A 15,101-nucleotide genomic window follows, 5' to 3' on the forward strand; every position below is an offset into this window, starting at 1 on the left:
CGCATCACTCGGCCCCGACCACCCACCGTAATCGGGAACACCCCGATATTTTCCTCGCCCTCGCTTCTACCACGGTTTTTTCCGTCATGGACGGCCCAAAGAATGTCATGCAGCTGCGTCTCCGGCCCGCCCAGGACGAAAAACCCATTTTCTGTCATGATTTTTTGTCATAGAAGTAGGACCCCACCACATCTATGATGATACCGGGTTTTGTCACAATTATCGTCATAGAAGTGTCATAAGTATGACAGAAAAGATTTTTGTTCGGCCCAAAATGTCACGGATGTGTCTTTTTTTTGTAGTGCGCTTAGGTGTCCCTTGGCTTTATCGGGGACGGGAATGAGGCTCGTCCCGTCTGTCGCCGCCTCGCCTTGCTTCGACACGCGCCCAGGCCAGCGATGCATGCGGCGCCATGTAGGCAGGCAGACAGCTGAGGTGGCGGGGTGGTGGAGCCTTCACGAAGATCTGCATGCCACCACGCAGGTGCTTGCTGAGTTGGTGTAGAGGCCGCCTGTCGCCATGCAGGTGCCTGCCCAACTGGTTGAGCTAGCAGCTGCTTGGGGACGGCGGTGGAGTCTTGGTCGACGCGGGCCTGGCTGTGGCCCCGCTGATGCCCTCGGCAAGGGCCTTGCCGGGGGCCCGGCAAGGGTCTTGCCGTGGCGTTGCACTCGTCCCCGGCAAGGCGCTTCCGGGGGTCTTGTGGATTCCCTCGGCTGGGATCCCGCCAAGGGTCTCCGTCTTCTGGTCCTCATCTGATCTCACATGTTTACGATCTTGACAAAGATCTGCATGCCACCACAAAGGTGCCTCCCGAGCCCTAGTTCCAGTACCGTTGTTGGCAGCGTTTGGAACCTTTTGGGCTCAAGGGTGGCTCGCTCTGCTGGTGTTTGGGCAAGTTGCCCCGACAAGGCTCTTGCCGGGGCCGCGGAGGCCGCCCCGGCAAGGATCTTGCCGGGGGAGTCCACCACGCAGCTTTGCTGTCTTGTGTTTCTGGCCTTGGCGTTGCCTCTGATCGCCTTGTGCCTTTGGCTTCTCTCCGGCTTACCTCCTTTGCCCTGCTACGTGCGGCCGTGGTGCGTGGCTCTGACTGCCCGTGCACAAGTAAAGGGGTAAAAAGGAGAGCCCTACTTTTGTACACCGACAATGTGTGAATACATAGACAAACAGAGTGTCACTAGTATGCCTCTACTTGACTAGCCTGTTGATCAAAGATGGTTAAGTTTCCTAGCCATTGACATGAGTTGTCATTTGATTAACGGGATCACATCATTAGAGAATGATGTGATTGACTTGATCCATCCGTTAGCTTAGCACTATGATCGTTTAGTTTATTGCTATTGCTTTCTTCATGACTTATACATGTTCCTATGACTATGTGATTATGCAACTCCCGAATACCGGAGAACACTTAGTGTGCTATCAAACGTCACAACGTAATTGGGTGATTATAAAGATGCTCTACAGGTGTCTCCGATGGTGTTTATTGGGTTGGCATAGATCTAGATTAGGATTCGTCACTCCGTGTTTCGGAGAGGTATCTCTGGGCCCTCTCGGTAATGCACATCACTATAAGCCTTGCAAGCAATGTGACTAATGAGTTAGTTGCGGGAGGATGCATTACAGAACGAGCAAAGAGACTTGCCCGTAACGAGATTGAACTAGGTATTGAGATACCGACGATCGAATCTCGGGAAATTAACATACCGATGACAAAGGGAACAACGTATGTTGTTATGCGGTTTGACCGATAAAGATCTTCGTAGAATATGTAGGAACCAATATGAGCATCCAGGTTCCGCTATGGGTTATTGACCGGAAGTGAGTCTCGGTCATGTCTACATAGTTCTCGAACCCGTAGGGTCCGCACGCTTAACGTTCGATGACGATCGGTATTATGAGTTTATGTGTTTTGATGTACCGAAGGTAGTTCGGAGTCACGGATGTGATCACGGACATGACGAGGAGTCTCGAAATGGTCGAGACATAAAGATTAATATATTGGACGGCTATATTCGGACACCGGAAATATTCCAGAGAAGTTTCGGATAAAACCGGAGTGCTGGAGGGTTACCGGAACCCCCCGGGGGAACTAATGGGCCACATGGGCCTTAGTGGAGAGAGAGAGAGGGGCGGCTAGGGCAGGCCACGTGCCCCCTCCCCCTTGGGTCCGAATTGGACTAGGGAAGGGGGGCGGCGCCCCCCCTTTCCTTCTCCATCTCTCCCTCTCCTTCCTTCCCCCTCTCTTCCCTTGTTGGAAACCTACTAGGAATAGGATTCCTAGTAGGAATCCTACTTGGGGCGCGCCCCAGGAGGGCCGGCCGGCCTCCCCCTTTCTCCTTTAATTACGGGGGCAGGGGCACCCTAGAACACACAAGTTGACAGTTGTCTTAGCCGTGTGCGGTGCCCCCCTCCACAGATTTCCACCTCGGTCATCTCTTTGCAGTGCTTAGGCGAAGCCCTGCGCCAGTAACTTCATCATCACCATCACCACGCCGTCGTGCTGAAGAAACTCTCCCTCGACCTCAACTGGATCTAGAGTTAGTGGGACGTCATCGAGCTGAACGTGTGCAGGTCGCGGAGGTGCCGTACCTTCGATGCTAGGATCGGTCAGATCGTGAAGATGTACGACTACATCAACCGCGTTGTCATAACGCTTCCGCTTTCGGTCTACGAGGGTACGTAGACAACACTCTCCCCTCTCGTTGCTATGCATCACCTAGATAGATCTTGCGTGATCGTAGGATTTTTTTTGAAATTACTGCGTTCCCCAACATTTTATGATTATGAAATTTCGCAAATGGATGTCAAAACTGCATTCCTTAATGGATATCTTAAAGAAGAGTTGTATATGATGCAACCAGAAGGTTTTGTCGATCCTAAAGTTGCTAACAAAGTGTGCAAGCTCCAACGATCCATTTATGGACTGGTGCAAGCCTCTCGGAGTTGGAATATACGCTTTGATAGTGTGATCAAAGCATATGGTTTTATACAGACTTTTGGAGAAGCCTGTATTTACAAGAAAGTGAGTGGGAGCTCTGTAGCATTTCTAATATTATATGTGGATGACATATTGTTGATTGGAAATAATACAAAATTTCTGGATAGCATAAAAGGATACTTGAATAAGAATTTTTCAATGAAAGACCTCGGTGGAGCGGCTTATATATTGGGCATCAAGATCTATAGAGATAGATCAAGACGCTTAATTGGACTTTCACAAAGCACATACCTTGATAAAGTTTTGAAGAAGTTCAAAATGGATCAGTCAAAGAAAGGGTTCTTGCCTGTGTTACAAGGTGTGAAGTTGAGTCAGACTCAATGCGTTCCCCAACAGGAGTTTCTCTCGAAAGAAGTGAGTGGGAGGAATGTAGAACTTGATGAGGTAATTGTACCTTCTCCCGAATTGGAAAGTAGTTCATCACAGAAATCAGTTCCAGTGATTCCTACACCAATTAGTGAGGAAGTTAATGATGATGATCATGAAACTTCAGATGAAGTTACTACTGAACCTCGTAGGTCAACCAGAGTACGGACCGCACTAGAGTGGTACGGTAATCCTGTTCTGGAGGTCATCTTACTTGACCATGACGAACCTACGAACTATGAGGAAGCAATGATGAGCCCAGATTCCGCAAAATGGCTTGAGGCCATGAAATTTGAGATGGGATGCATGTATGAAAATAAAGTGTGGACTTTGGTTGACTTTCCCGATGATTAGCAAGCCATAGAGAATAAATGCATCTTCAAGAAGAAGACTGACGCTGACGGTAATGTTACTGTCTACAAAGCTCGACTTGTTGCGAAAGGTTTCTGACAAGTTCAAGGAATTAACTACGATGAGACCTTCTCACCCGTAGCGATGCTTAAGTCTGTCCGAATCATGTTAGTAATTGCCGCATTTTATGATTATGAAATTTGGCAAATGGATGTCAAAACTGCATTCCTTAATGGATATCTTAAAGAAGAGTTGTATATGATGCAACCAGAAGGTTTTGTCGATCCTAAAGGTCCTAACAAAGTGGACTTTCACAAAGCACATACCTTGACAAAGTTTTGAAGAAGTTCAAAATGGATCAGTCAAAGAAAGGGTTCTTGCCTGTGTTACAAGGTGTGAAGTTGAGTCAGACTCAATAATGCCCGACCACTGCAGAAGATAGAGAGAAAATGAAAGTCATTCCCTATGCCTCAGCCATAGGTTTTATCATGTATGCAATGCTGTGTACCAGACCTGATGTGTGCCTTGCTATAGGTTTAGCAGGGAGGTACCAAAGTAATCCAGGAGTGGATCACTGGACAACGATCAAGAACATCCTGAAATACCTGAAAAGGACTAAGGATATGTTTCTCGTTTATGGAGGTGAGAAAGAGCTTATCGTAAATGGTTACGTCGATGCAAGCTTTGACACTGATCCGGATGACTCTAAGTCACAAACCGGATACATATTTATATTGAATGGTGGAGCTGTCAGTTGGTGCAGTACCAAGCAGAGCTTCGTGGCGGGATCTACGTGTGAAGCGGAGTACATAGCTGCTTCAGAAGCAGCAAATGAAGTAGTCTGGATAAAGGAGTTCATATCCGATCTAGGTGTAATACCTAGTGCATCGTGTCCAATGAAATCTTTTGTGACAATACTGGAGCAATAGCCTTGGTGAAGGAATCCAGATTTCACAAGAGAACCAAACACATCAAGAGACGCTTCAATTTCATCCGCGATCAAGTCAAGGAGGGAGACATAGAGATTTGCAAAATACATACGAATCTGAATGTTGTAGACCCGTTTACTAAGCCTCTTCCACGAGCAAAACATGATCAACACCAAGACTCCATGGGTGGGTGTTAGAATCATTACTATGTAATCTAGATTATTGACTCTAGTGCAAGTGGGAGACTGAAGGAAATATTCCCTAGAGGCAATAATAAAGTTGTTATTGTATTTCCTTATATCATTATAAATGTTTATTATTCATGCTAGAATTGTATTAACCGAAAACTTAGTACATGTGTGAATATATAGACAAACAGCGTGTCCCTAGTATGCCTCTACTTGACTAGCTCGTTAATCAAAGATGGTTAAGTTTCCTGACCATAGACATGTGTTGTCATTTGATCAACAGGATCACATCATTAGAGAATGATGTGATGGACAAGACCCATACGTTAGCTTAGCATAACGATCGTTTAGTTTTATTGCTATTGCTTTCTTCATGACTTGTACATATTCCTCTGACTATGAGATTATGCAACTCCCGAATACCGGAGGAACACTTTGTGTGCTATCAAACGTCACAACGTAACTGGGTGATTATAAAGATGCTCTACAGGTGTCTCCGATGGTGTTTGTTGAGTTGGCATAGATCGAGATTAGGATTTGTCACTCCGAGTATCAGAGAGGTATCTCTCGGCCCTCTCGGTAATGCACATCACTATAAGCCTTGCAAGCAATGTAACTAATGAGTTAGTTGCGGGACGATGCATTACGGAACAAGTAAAGAGACTTGCCGGTAACGAGATTGAACCAGGTATGATGATACCGACGATCGAATCTCGGGAAAGTAACATACCGATGACAAAGGGAATGACGTATGTTGTTATGCGGTTTGACCGATGAAGATCTTCGTAGAATATGTAGGAGCCAATATGAGCATCCAGGTTCCGCTATTGGTTATTGACCGGAGATGTGTCTCGGTCATGTTTGCATAGTTCTCGAACCCGTAGGGTCCGCACGCTTAACGTTCGATGACGATTTGCATTATGAGTTATGTGTTTTGGTGACCGAAGTTTGTTCGGAGTCCCGGATGAGATCATGGACTTGACGAGGAGTCTCAAGATGGCCGAGAGGTAAAGATTGATATACTGGAAGGTTATATACGGACACCGGAATGGTTCCGAAGAAGATCGGGGATATTCCGGAGTACCGAAAGGTTACCGGAACCTCCTGGGAAAGTTAATGGGCCTATTGGGCCATAGTGGAGGAGAGGAGGCATGCCATAGGAGGTGGCGCGCGCCCCCTTGCCCCAATCCGAATTGGACGAGGGGAGGGGGCGTGACCCTCCTCTTTCCTTCTCCTTCTCCCTCCTTTCCCCTTTCCCCTTTCCCCTCTCCGTTAGATGGAAGGAAGGGGGGCCGAATCCTACTAGGAACGGAGTCCTAGTAGGACTCCCCCCTCATGGCGCGCCCCCCTTGGGCCGGCCTCCTCCTGCCCCCTCCTTTATATACGTGGGCAGGGGGGCACCCCAAAGACACAGCAGTTGTTTCTTAGCCGTGTGCGGTGCCCCCCTCCACAGTTTACCACCTCGGTCATGTAGTTGCAGTGCTTAGGCGAAGCCCTGCGCGGATCACATCACCAACACCGTCGCCGCGCCGTCGTGCTGATGGAACTCTCCCTCGACCCTCTACTGGATCAAGAGCTCAAGGGACGTCATCGTGCTGAACGTGTGCTGAACACGGAGGTGCCGTACGTTCGGTACTTGGATCGGTTGGATCGTGAAGACGTTCGACTACATCAATTGCGTTAGTAAACGCTTCCGCTTTCGGTCTACGAGGGTACGTGGACACACTCTCCTGTCTCGTTGTTATGCATCTCCTAGATAGATCTTGCGTGATCGTAGGAATTTTTTTAAATGACTACGTTCCCCAACAGATAGTCGATGAGACGTCCAATACAACGCGCCATCTGAACTATATCCACATTTTCGTATTGCACATCTTAAATTGTTGCGCGCTCTTCGATTGCATGAATGTATTGATCTTTGTGATCAGATTGACTGGATTTCCAACACTGTCAATAACCATATTGGAGTTGGTTTAGCGATTTCTAAGGCGCATCATCGCCGTATGGAGTAGTTGGGTCGCCAAAGTTTCCTCCAAAAGAATTGATACTATCTCATCGAAAGATAGGTACACACTTCTACCCATACACTCCCTTGCATCTCACTAGCAGCATCAGGAAAAATAGTGTAAGGCCGAAAAATGTCAAAATCCAAGAAGATTTTTGCACACATTCAAGATAAGAACCATCCTCTTCTTCCACTTATTGAGCTCCTTGTCACTCGAGATGCGAGGAGTGTGCTACCAAAGAGCAGCAACGTTGATGACCAACTTGACACAATGCATGAACCTTGACGTCACACTCGCAATTGAGGTGGAGAAGATCAGAATGACTCGATATGCAAGTTAAAAGAGGAAGGGAGCATCGGTGGAAGGGTGGGTGACTGACAACGCCGGTCTGAATCAGGCGACGATGTTCTGTTGCAGATAGAAGATATCATTCAAATCATAGATATGGTCAATGGGGGCAGCGACACCGCCCCTCCCTCCTGCTCCATTGTTTTCTCTCGTCATTGTTCCAGTCGTCGACCATAGCTCGACGGTGCATGAGGAGATTGGCTAGCGGGGGCGACCTTGCGGTGTTGGCGAGCAAGTCTAAGGCAAAGAGTTTGGCTTTGCAACAACTATAAACCCTATAGCAGGGGCACTTGGGACTCCGTAGGAAGATATAATAGAGGGAGATTTTGGGTCTTTAGTTTGACTAATAAAATGTGTGTAACATATGCTAATAAGTATATGTTTATAAATTTAATTCAACCAAGGATCCAAAAATATTTAATTTCGCTAGTCAAATCGATGACTAAAAATTTGTGTCGGGCATGACAAACCCTAATAGAGGTTTTCGAGTTGGTATTTATGGCTAGGTTTTTTTTGGGGAGGGGAAGAGGTGGTGTCCGTGCAACGGTAAAGTGGTTGCAGTTGTTTTTCCCACCAATCAAGATTTTTCAATCGTGGTGCTCAACCATCAAGGATCAAAACCCATGTTTGACGTTTGATTTTCATTAATGCAGATTATTTTTTAAGTGGGAGCGACATTTTCATTGATAACAGGGCCCCATGATGATTTTGTCAATCATGAAGTTATGCCACGTGAATGTTTTTTCTTTGGGGAAATGATTTTTTCTTAAATCTTAAAAAAAACCTCAACCATTCTGAGCAGTGGACCATGTCTGAGATCCAACTACGGCCAGAACGCTTTGAGCGGGGAGCGGGCCGAGGACGCGACATATCCACCACCACCACCACCATTTAGGGTTAGAGGATTTGCGCTCTCCAGACACATCGCCCCAAAGTAGGTCGAATCGAAGCGATGGCGTCTCGTCTGCTTGCGGCGGCCTCCTCCTCCTCCTCGTCTTCCTCCCCCCTCGCTCGCCTCATCTCCAGCCGCCGTATGGCCGGCGCCGCAGGTATGCTTGGATCTGAGAATGTGCGCCTTCTCCTCCCCTTCCCAGATCCGAGAATCCCACACACGGATCGTTCGGATCCGCCGGTCGTGCGTCGGGCGTCGCCGGTTGTTGACCCCGATTCGGTTATGCAATTGGTTGTCCATGAGGGGGATGTAGGCAGCCTAGGGGGAGCGTGCTGTCCGCCAGAAATCAGGGCCCCTTTCCCTCTGTAGTTTTTGTGCGGCGCGTCCTTGTGCTTGATGTCTCCTACTTTTTTTTGATCGATCGATTCGTCTTGTGTGCTTGAACAGATCACCACGGATCGACAAAGGTGAACATGTGGCAGGAGCCCTTGAACCCCGGCAACTGGAAGGAAGAGCACGTGAGTTTTCCCCCACCCACACCGCAGTAAAGAGCATCGATTTTTATTTGTTCCTTTTAGGAGAGCTTTCTACTTGATGCCTGTGGCATACAACAAGTGTAGGCAGGCTTTTTATTAGTATTGTATTAGTTATTTTCTTGAGATAGATCAAGTAGCAAGGCTGTTAATTTAAATTAGGGTTGCTTGTATTTTTGCTTTCATTCAGAGATTATTCCGCACCTTCTTTTGATCTCATTTGATGTGTGCTGTACAATTACTACTGCTTACTACTTACTAAGCCTTTTGTCCCAAACAAGTTGGGGTAGGCTAGATATGAAACCCTTTCACGAGGACTTCCCAGGAGGTCACCCATCCCAGTACCACTCTCGCCCAAATGGGTTTCATACCCAAAGGACTGGCTAGTTTTTACACAACCCTTAGATATGAAACCATTTCACGAGGACTTCCCAGGAGGTCACCCATCCTAGTACTACTCTCGCTCAAATGGGTTTCATACCCATGGGACTGACTAGTTTTTACGTTGGCTCGCCAAGCCTATCACAACCCTCCTCCTTTACCCGGGCTTGGGACCGGCTATGCCTAGAAGACATAGGCGGAGTTGATGTGTGCTGTACAATAAGACCGTAAAATCGAACTCCATTGTCACAACCGTGCAGTGTGGCCAATGTTTTTTTTTCTTACCTAGTTCAGGAGTAAAGGGGAAGGTTTGTTTCATCTATGGTCATAACGTACCATAGATATAATAGTCAGATTAATCTTTTTGTACTGTAAGGTGGATACTTCATGCACGTCTTATTCTTGAATATTTTTCCAAGTGGATGTAGAGGTACATGTATCAGTGTTCTGAGCAACCACTAGAGGCAAAGTTGTCATGAAAATTGATGAGTTGATTAAGAGGAACAAACAGTCAAGATCTGCTTTACAGAAACTGCAGTAATTGGTTTAGGGTTCCAAGAGGTTTTAGGTTAGGTTGGCAAAATGCAGGTTAATTAAAATTGTGTCTCTTTTCTATGGTCGCTCAACAATATGTTTTCGCTTTCAGCTTTCATGGCTCATCCACTGGGATCAAGTCTTACAAGTTGTTAGTGATTCGTTACAAGGAAACACCATGCAAGCGCTATTTAAAAAATGCAAGAATGACTCATTCATATGGACTATGTAGTAGCATTTTGAAGATTCACGTGTCCACTTGATATATCTTTCTTAGCTACAATGTTGTTCATCTGGTACTGTAGAGTACCTTACTGACGTCCTTGAGCTTGTGGGTCAACTAATCACAAAGTTAATTTCGAAAGGTCTTTATACTACTTTTGAAATATCATGCTATAACTGTGCAGCAAGTCCAAATGTACTTGTTTTAATTTAATCTCCCTCTTGTTAGTCATTACAGAACTAATACAGGTTAGACCTCCTAGTTACTCTTTGACCAGAAGCTTCCCATCCTTTGTTATCATTCATCTTTGTTGAAAAGATCATATTGTAAATTTGACTTTGTCTGGCCACTTTAATAGATTGCTCATTTTCCTGTTCCCTTTTCTCATCGATGTACCTTTTGAGGAGGAATATTTCTGCAGCCCCTATCATGTGCGATGCAGTCAAATCGGTGTTCTTACTTACACTGTCTGCTTTGCATTATGTTCGTGTGGCATGCTATCTGCCTTCTAAGCGTCTGTCCATATGGATATAAATAAATGACTTTCAGTTAAACTATTCTGATGGTTTTTTAACGTATACTTTTTCATAGCTTATTTTGGGTTGTATTCTTGTTTTTTGTTATTTATTATGTTGTCGTACCTTCTGCAGTTTGTGCTAACCAGCTTAGCGATGTGGGGCGCTATTATATATGGTGGATTGAAGGTGTTTGGCGGGAAAAAAGAAGTGAAAACCGAGGTATTGACTTGTCTGTACGAAACATTGACAGTGTTATTGTACATAGTTCATCGTGCAAGAATTTTTCAAGGATTATTTTGGTAGTTACCAATACATGACCATGCGGCATTTTACATTGTTAAGTGCTAAATAAAAAATTCATATGTATCATAATTCGTTAACGCAGTTAGCAGATGTTGTTGAGCTAACTGCGGTGATGTTGTCATTTGATGTTTATTTTATTTTGTCACTTACCTTCTGATGGCATTCTTTACTCTAGGGATTTCTTGCAAGAGTCTAATTAGTTAAATAGGTAGCAATCATTGTTTATAAGGCGTCTCGCCTTGGACGCTTAGGCGACGTTTAGGTGTCAAGGCGGTTGGTGCTCACCTTACCGCCTTAGAAACAAGCAATCCTTTACCGTTGATGCATCTGTTAACAAAGAATTTTTCTTTACTAGCAAAATACTTGGATACTGTATGTCCCTTCTCCCTTGGGATGGATGGTTCCGAGTCGTACAGTCAAGTCAAGTCCTCATGCCTCCATCTCAGCGATTAGTCGCCAAGTCGCCATGTTTACCAGTACCAGCTTGGTGATTAGTCGGCAACTCAAGAACAAAGGTTGCAATGATATTACACAATCATCCACCCATTAGAGATGGATGGTCGAGCTGCATTGATTCTAAGCAATCGTGCACCTATATAACTTTGTTCGGCATGTGCCTATTTGACTTCTTCAGGCTATAGGAACTGTACCATTAATCATATGAGATTCAAATGATACTTCTTGGAGACATGAAGTGTTGCTGATTTCTCAAATAAAAATGCATAATTTCTAATATACATTTATGTATCATCAAATTCTTATTCATTGGTTTACGAATTAAGTTTGGCCCTTGCAAATTCTGCATTAGTTGAGTTAATAATTGCACTTTCTCTCCCCTAATGCACAATCAGATCATTTCAGTAATTCCTCATATTTGCCTTTAGTCATTCTATTGCATTAACATGATGTTGTTAGATACACGCGTGAAACAATATGTTTCATTTTTTTACGTGGGTTTGGGTCATGTTATTTAGCATGTTGATTTCTATTTTTTCATCGGTTATTGTACTCTCTCCTATCCATATTAATTGTCACCGATTTAGTACAAAGTTGTGCTAATTCAACGACAATTAGTATGGATCGGAGGGAGTACTTTATATATGTATATGATTTTTACTGTTGGAATTTGATTGAGTATATTTTGTGCGATGTTACAAAATAAATGCATTGCACGTACCCGATTGGTACAGTTTGGTACTCTTTGGATACAATTGCACTATGTCTGCCCTTGTTCCTTGTTGGTTTGTATCTTTTGTTTCCAGTTAATTATATCTAAACTTGCTAGGTATTCTTAATAAAAAAATGAGATTTATTTTTATAAAGATGGTATGGTACAACTGATTGTTTTGGGTAGGTTTTGTTACTGCACAAACACAAATTCTAACATGTAGGAGACATTTTGAAGCCGTCACATGCCCCAAGTCCCCAAACCTGCAGCAGGTACCGATAGGAAAGCACCTGGCAAGGCGAACCCACTACTATTAACAACTTGATTTTCTAATGCTGCATACCTTCGTGTGCCTGTTGCTGCCTGCTTGTTGGAACTCCGCCCTCAGGATCGATCATATCAAATCACGATGAACACGCACGCTCAAAAACTTATAGCCAAAGGCACCTGTTGTGCCTTTCTTTTGCCTCTTTATTTTTCATTTTTCTGGTTTTCTCACCTCATTATTGCTTTTTGTTTTTCTCTCGATGTTACACATCAAAGCTGCATCTGTGGTCACATATATATATATATACATGACCTGAACCGACCTATAGCTAACCCCTAGACCTACTACAAATCCTAGTCGGATACAACTACCTAAGCTAGAATTAACACAAAATAACTAGGACTAGGTACTACCCTAGGACACAGACTACTACTAGCTACACGCGTACACACCCAAGACAACTCCTAGCCGGACCAATCGACTTGGCTGGAAACTAATTGCTTAACCTGCTAGACAAGATTACTACTAGCACTGCTGGCCTAGGTCCTGACCACATCCATAACACTGCATGTCTACTTTGATGGTTGGCATTTTCTTTTGGCGTTTTGCTACAGACCTACAGTTATTGGTTTTGTCTAGCATGTCTTTAGCCTTTTGCTGTAGTTAGTTATAGTTTCTATCTTCACATCCACATGTAAGCTGTTTAGGCCTAGGCCTTGTTATAGAATCAAAGATATAGATGGAACTTTAATGAGGCCCCTGACATTTTACTAGCTAAATCAAATAAGTGGGGAAAACACAAAATGTGGAGATATCAGATATGAAGGTGAGGTCAAACAGTAGCCAAGCTATTCTAGTAGTTCACTACCATAGTCAGATGGCATTTTAATAGCCTGTGTGCACTCTTTGCATCGTTTATGCCTTTGGAGAAGCGATGTAAATTTTGAATTAGATGCCATACCATTCTTGTGTCGCATGTAAATTTGCCAGTGCTCAATCCAATTTGTACCTTAATCTGGTATGCTATTGTTACAGGCGGGGTCAGCGCCAGCAGCAGCACCGGCACATTAAACTTCATCCGAGCTTTATTTTCTTACCGCAATCTGTTTTAAGTATGTTGTTGACGATAAATTGAGACCAAGTTTGTAAGGCTGGCAAGGTTAAGGAGCTGCGCTGCCCAGCCACCATGAATAATCTGAACGTGGTGTAACTTTTCATCCAACAATTTTTCTACTACAGGAAGTTGGAAATATGCTATTTTCTGTGTGAGCACTCAGTTTCCTATAATTGACACACAGACTAATGTTCAGGAAATCGTCAACTGGTAACTGCTTGGTTGATGGTAACTAGGTGATTAATAATTGTCAAATTGGCAAGTTAATTGTCTGATAAATCAGTAATCGGTGGCCCATTGAGAAGGAATTTAGTATCGGTATACATTTTGATCAATGATAAACCTTGAAAATGAAATGTTCCCTTTCTTTTTAAAATGGCAGGAGAAGCATAATTCTTTTTTGAGTATTCACATCTGATTTTACAATGTCAATTAGAAAGGGGAGGGATTGCATCAAAAGTAGCATAAACATCGAGGCTAAGCGCCTCCCTCGCTCAGAGATGAGCCGCCGCTGTATTTGATTCCCTCTTGAGAGATACAGAAGCTTTAATCCATGTAAAAGGTGGGAGATGATTTCATTTCCCTGAAGACTTGGATCGGTCATCCCCATTATGCCAAGTGTACAAACAACTTGACGGTCTGTCTCGATCACCACTTGGGTGAACCCCTTTGACATTGCAAGTAGCATAGCGTCAATGCAAGCCAAGGTTTCAATTACCAGGGGCTCTCCAATAACATCATATTTCGACATCAGCCAAGGTTTCAATTACCGGAGGCTCAACAATAGCAGCACACTTGGACATCCTTCCCATAACAAAACTGATTTCATGATTGTTCTATTGCACCAGTTGCAGCCCCTCCATGGCTTGCACAAGTAGCACTGTCTTTATCCATCGCTCTTCTGCCGGCTTCCTGATAACTTTCAGTTTCTACCCGCACAGCAGGTCCCGGGACGTCCGAAGATGAGATCAATTCATCTATGATTTGCATGGATTTCCTTCCTCTGTAAACTAATATAAGAGTGTTTAGATTACTAAAATAGTGATTTAAACGCTCTTATATTAGTTTACAGAGGAAGTATTAGATTGATACTTGATCTCCTTGTGCGCATATTTGTTCCTGTTCGACCATATAGCCCACACTGTAATCGCTGCTTTGTCCTTCGACAAGAAGGTTGGGTCCAGGATATCTCTAGACCACGTCAAAGGGTGAAGTTGCAGTAGCTTGAGCTCGAGATAATCCTGCGCCGACTCACAAAACAACACAAACCGCATGGTTGCACTTCACTAGAGCATGAAATAATGACTTCCTCATGGCCACACATCGGGCAGTATGCCTCTGCCATCACATGTCGTCTCCTATCGGGCAGTTCACGTTAGGAGGGCAGCGTAACCGTATCTCCAACGTCGATTCTCAAACTTTCCGCATTTATTTAGACGGTGAAAGCCATCCAACGCGGGCCTGTATCGGTCCGCAGCGCGGTCCGGACGTGTTTCCTCCCGCAAACCGAAGACAAAATGTGAGGGAGGTTTGCGGGAGTCCGGATCACTATCCTATCATGCCTGCCTCTGACCGCCCTGGCCCACCAAACCACCCATCTTCCCTTCTCACACTTTTCATCCCATGCGCCGTGCCGCTTACCGGGCCGCATTTATGCCGGCCCAGAGCATGCAGCGGCCGACATTGATGTCATGATTTGACCGGACGGGAATGCGGCGCAACGTCAACGGATGCCGCGTCCTGAGAAACCAACTCGGGCCGTTGCGCCGCATTGAAGTGGGCTGACCGCCCCTCCGCTTGGCCTGGTCGCGGCTATTTAAACCGCACTCCGGCGTCGTTCAGAACCACCATCCTCTTCCCCTGCGTCGGGCCCTTCCTCCTCTCCGTGCTCGGCGGTGCCGAAGTCCTGGTTCTCCGTGCCGGCTGGTGGCCACGGTGGCAGTTCGTCGTCAGACGGATCATGGCATCGCCGCCCTCCCTC

General features: G+C 45.1%; 1 protein-coding gene across 1 annotated transcript; it reads left to right on the forward strand.

The window, feature by feature from the left end:
• The first annotated feature begins 7,985 nt into the window (after positions 1–7,985).
• LOC109742719 (uncharacterized) lies at positions 7,986–13,275 on the forward strand. Its single transcript, XM_020301818.4, has 4 exons — positions 7,986–8,235; positions 8,526–8,596; positions 10,400–10,486; positions 13,042–13,275. The coding sequence occupies exons 1-4, from the start codon at positions 8,139–8,141 to the stop codon at positions 13,075–13,077; spliced, it is 291 nt and encodes a 96-aa protein (XP_020157407.1). The 5' UTR covers positions 7,986–8,138; the 3' UTR covers positions 13,078–13,275.
• The last annotated feature ends 1,826 nt before the right edge of the window (positions 13,276–15,101 follow it).

The sequence above is a fragment of the Aegilops tauschii genome, chromosome 7 (genome assembly GCF_002575655.3).
Source record: "Aegilops tauschii subsp. strangulata cultivar AL8/78 chromosome 7, Aet v6.0, whole genome shotgun sequence".
Lineage (NCBI taxonomy): Eukaryota > Viridiplantae > Streptophyta > Magnoliopsida > Poales > Poaceae > Aegilops > Aegilops tauschii.

Bases quoted from the DNA above. Each gene is read 5' to 3' on its own strand.
- LOC109742719 (XM_020301818.4), top strand. From the start codon at position 8,139: ATGGCGTCTCGTCTGCTTGCGGCGGCCTCCTCCTCCTCCTCGTCTTCC. The intron at 8,236-8,525 runs GTATGCTTGGAT...GTGCTTGAACAG, and splicing joins CCGTATGGCCGGCGCCGCAG to ATCACCACGGATCGACAAAG. The intron at 10,487-13,041 runs GTATTGACTTGT...CTATTGTTACAG, and splicing joins AAAAAGAAGTGAAAACCGAG to GCGGGGTCAGCGCCAGCAGC.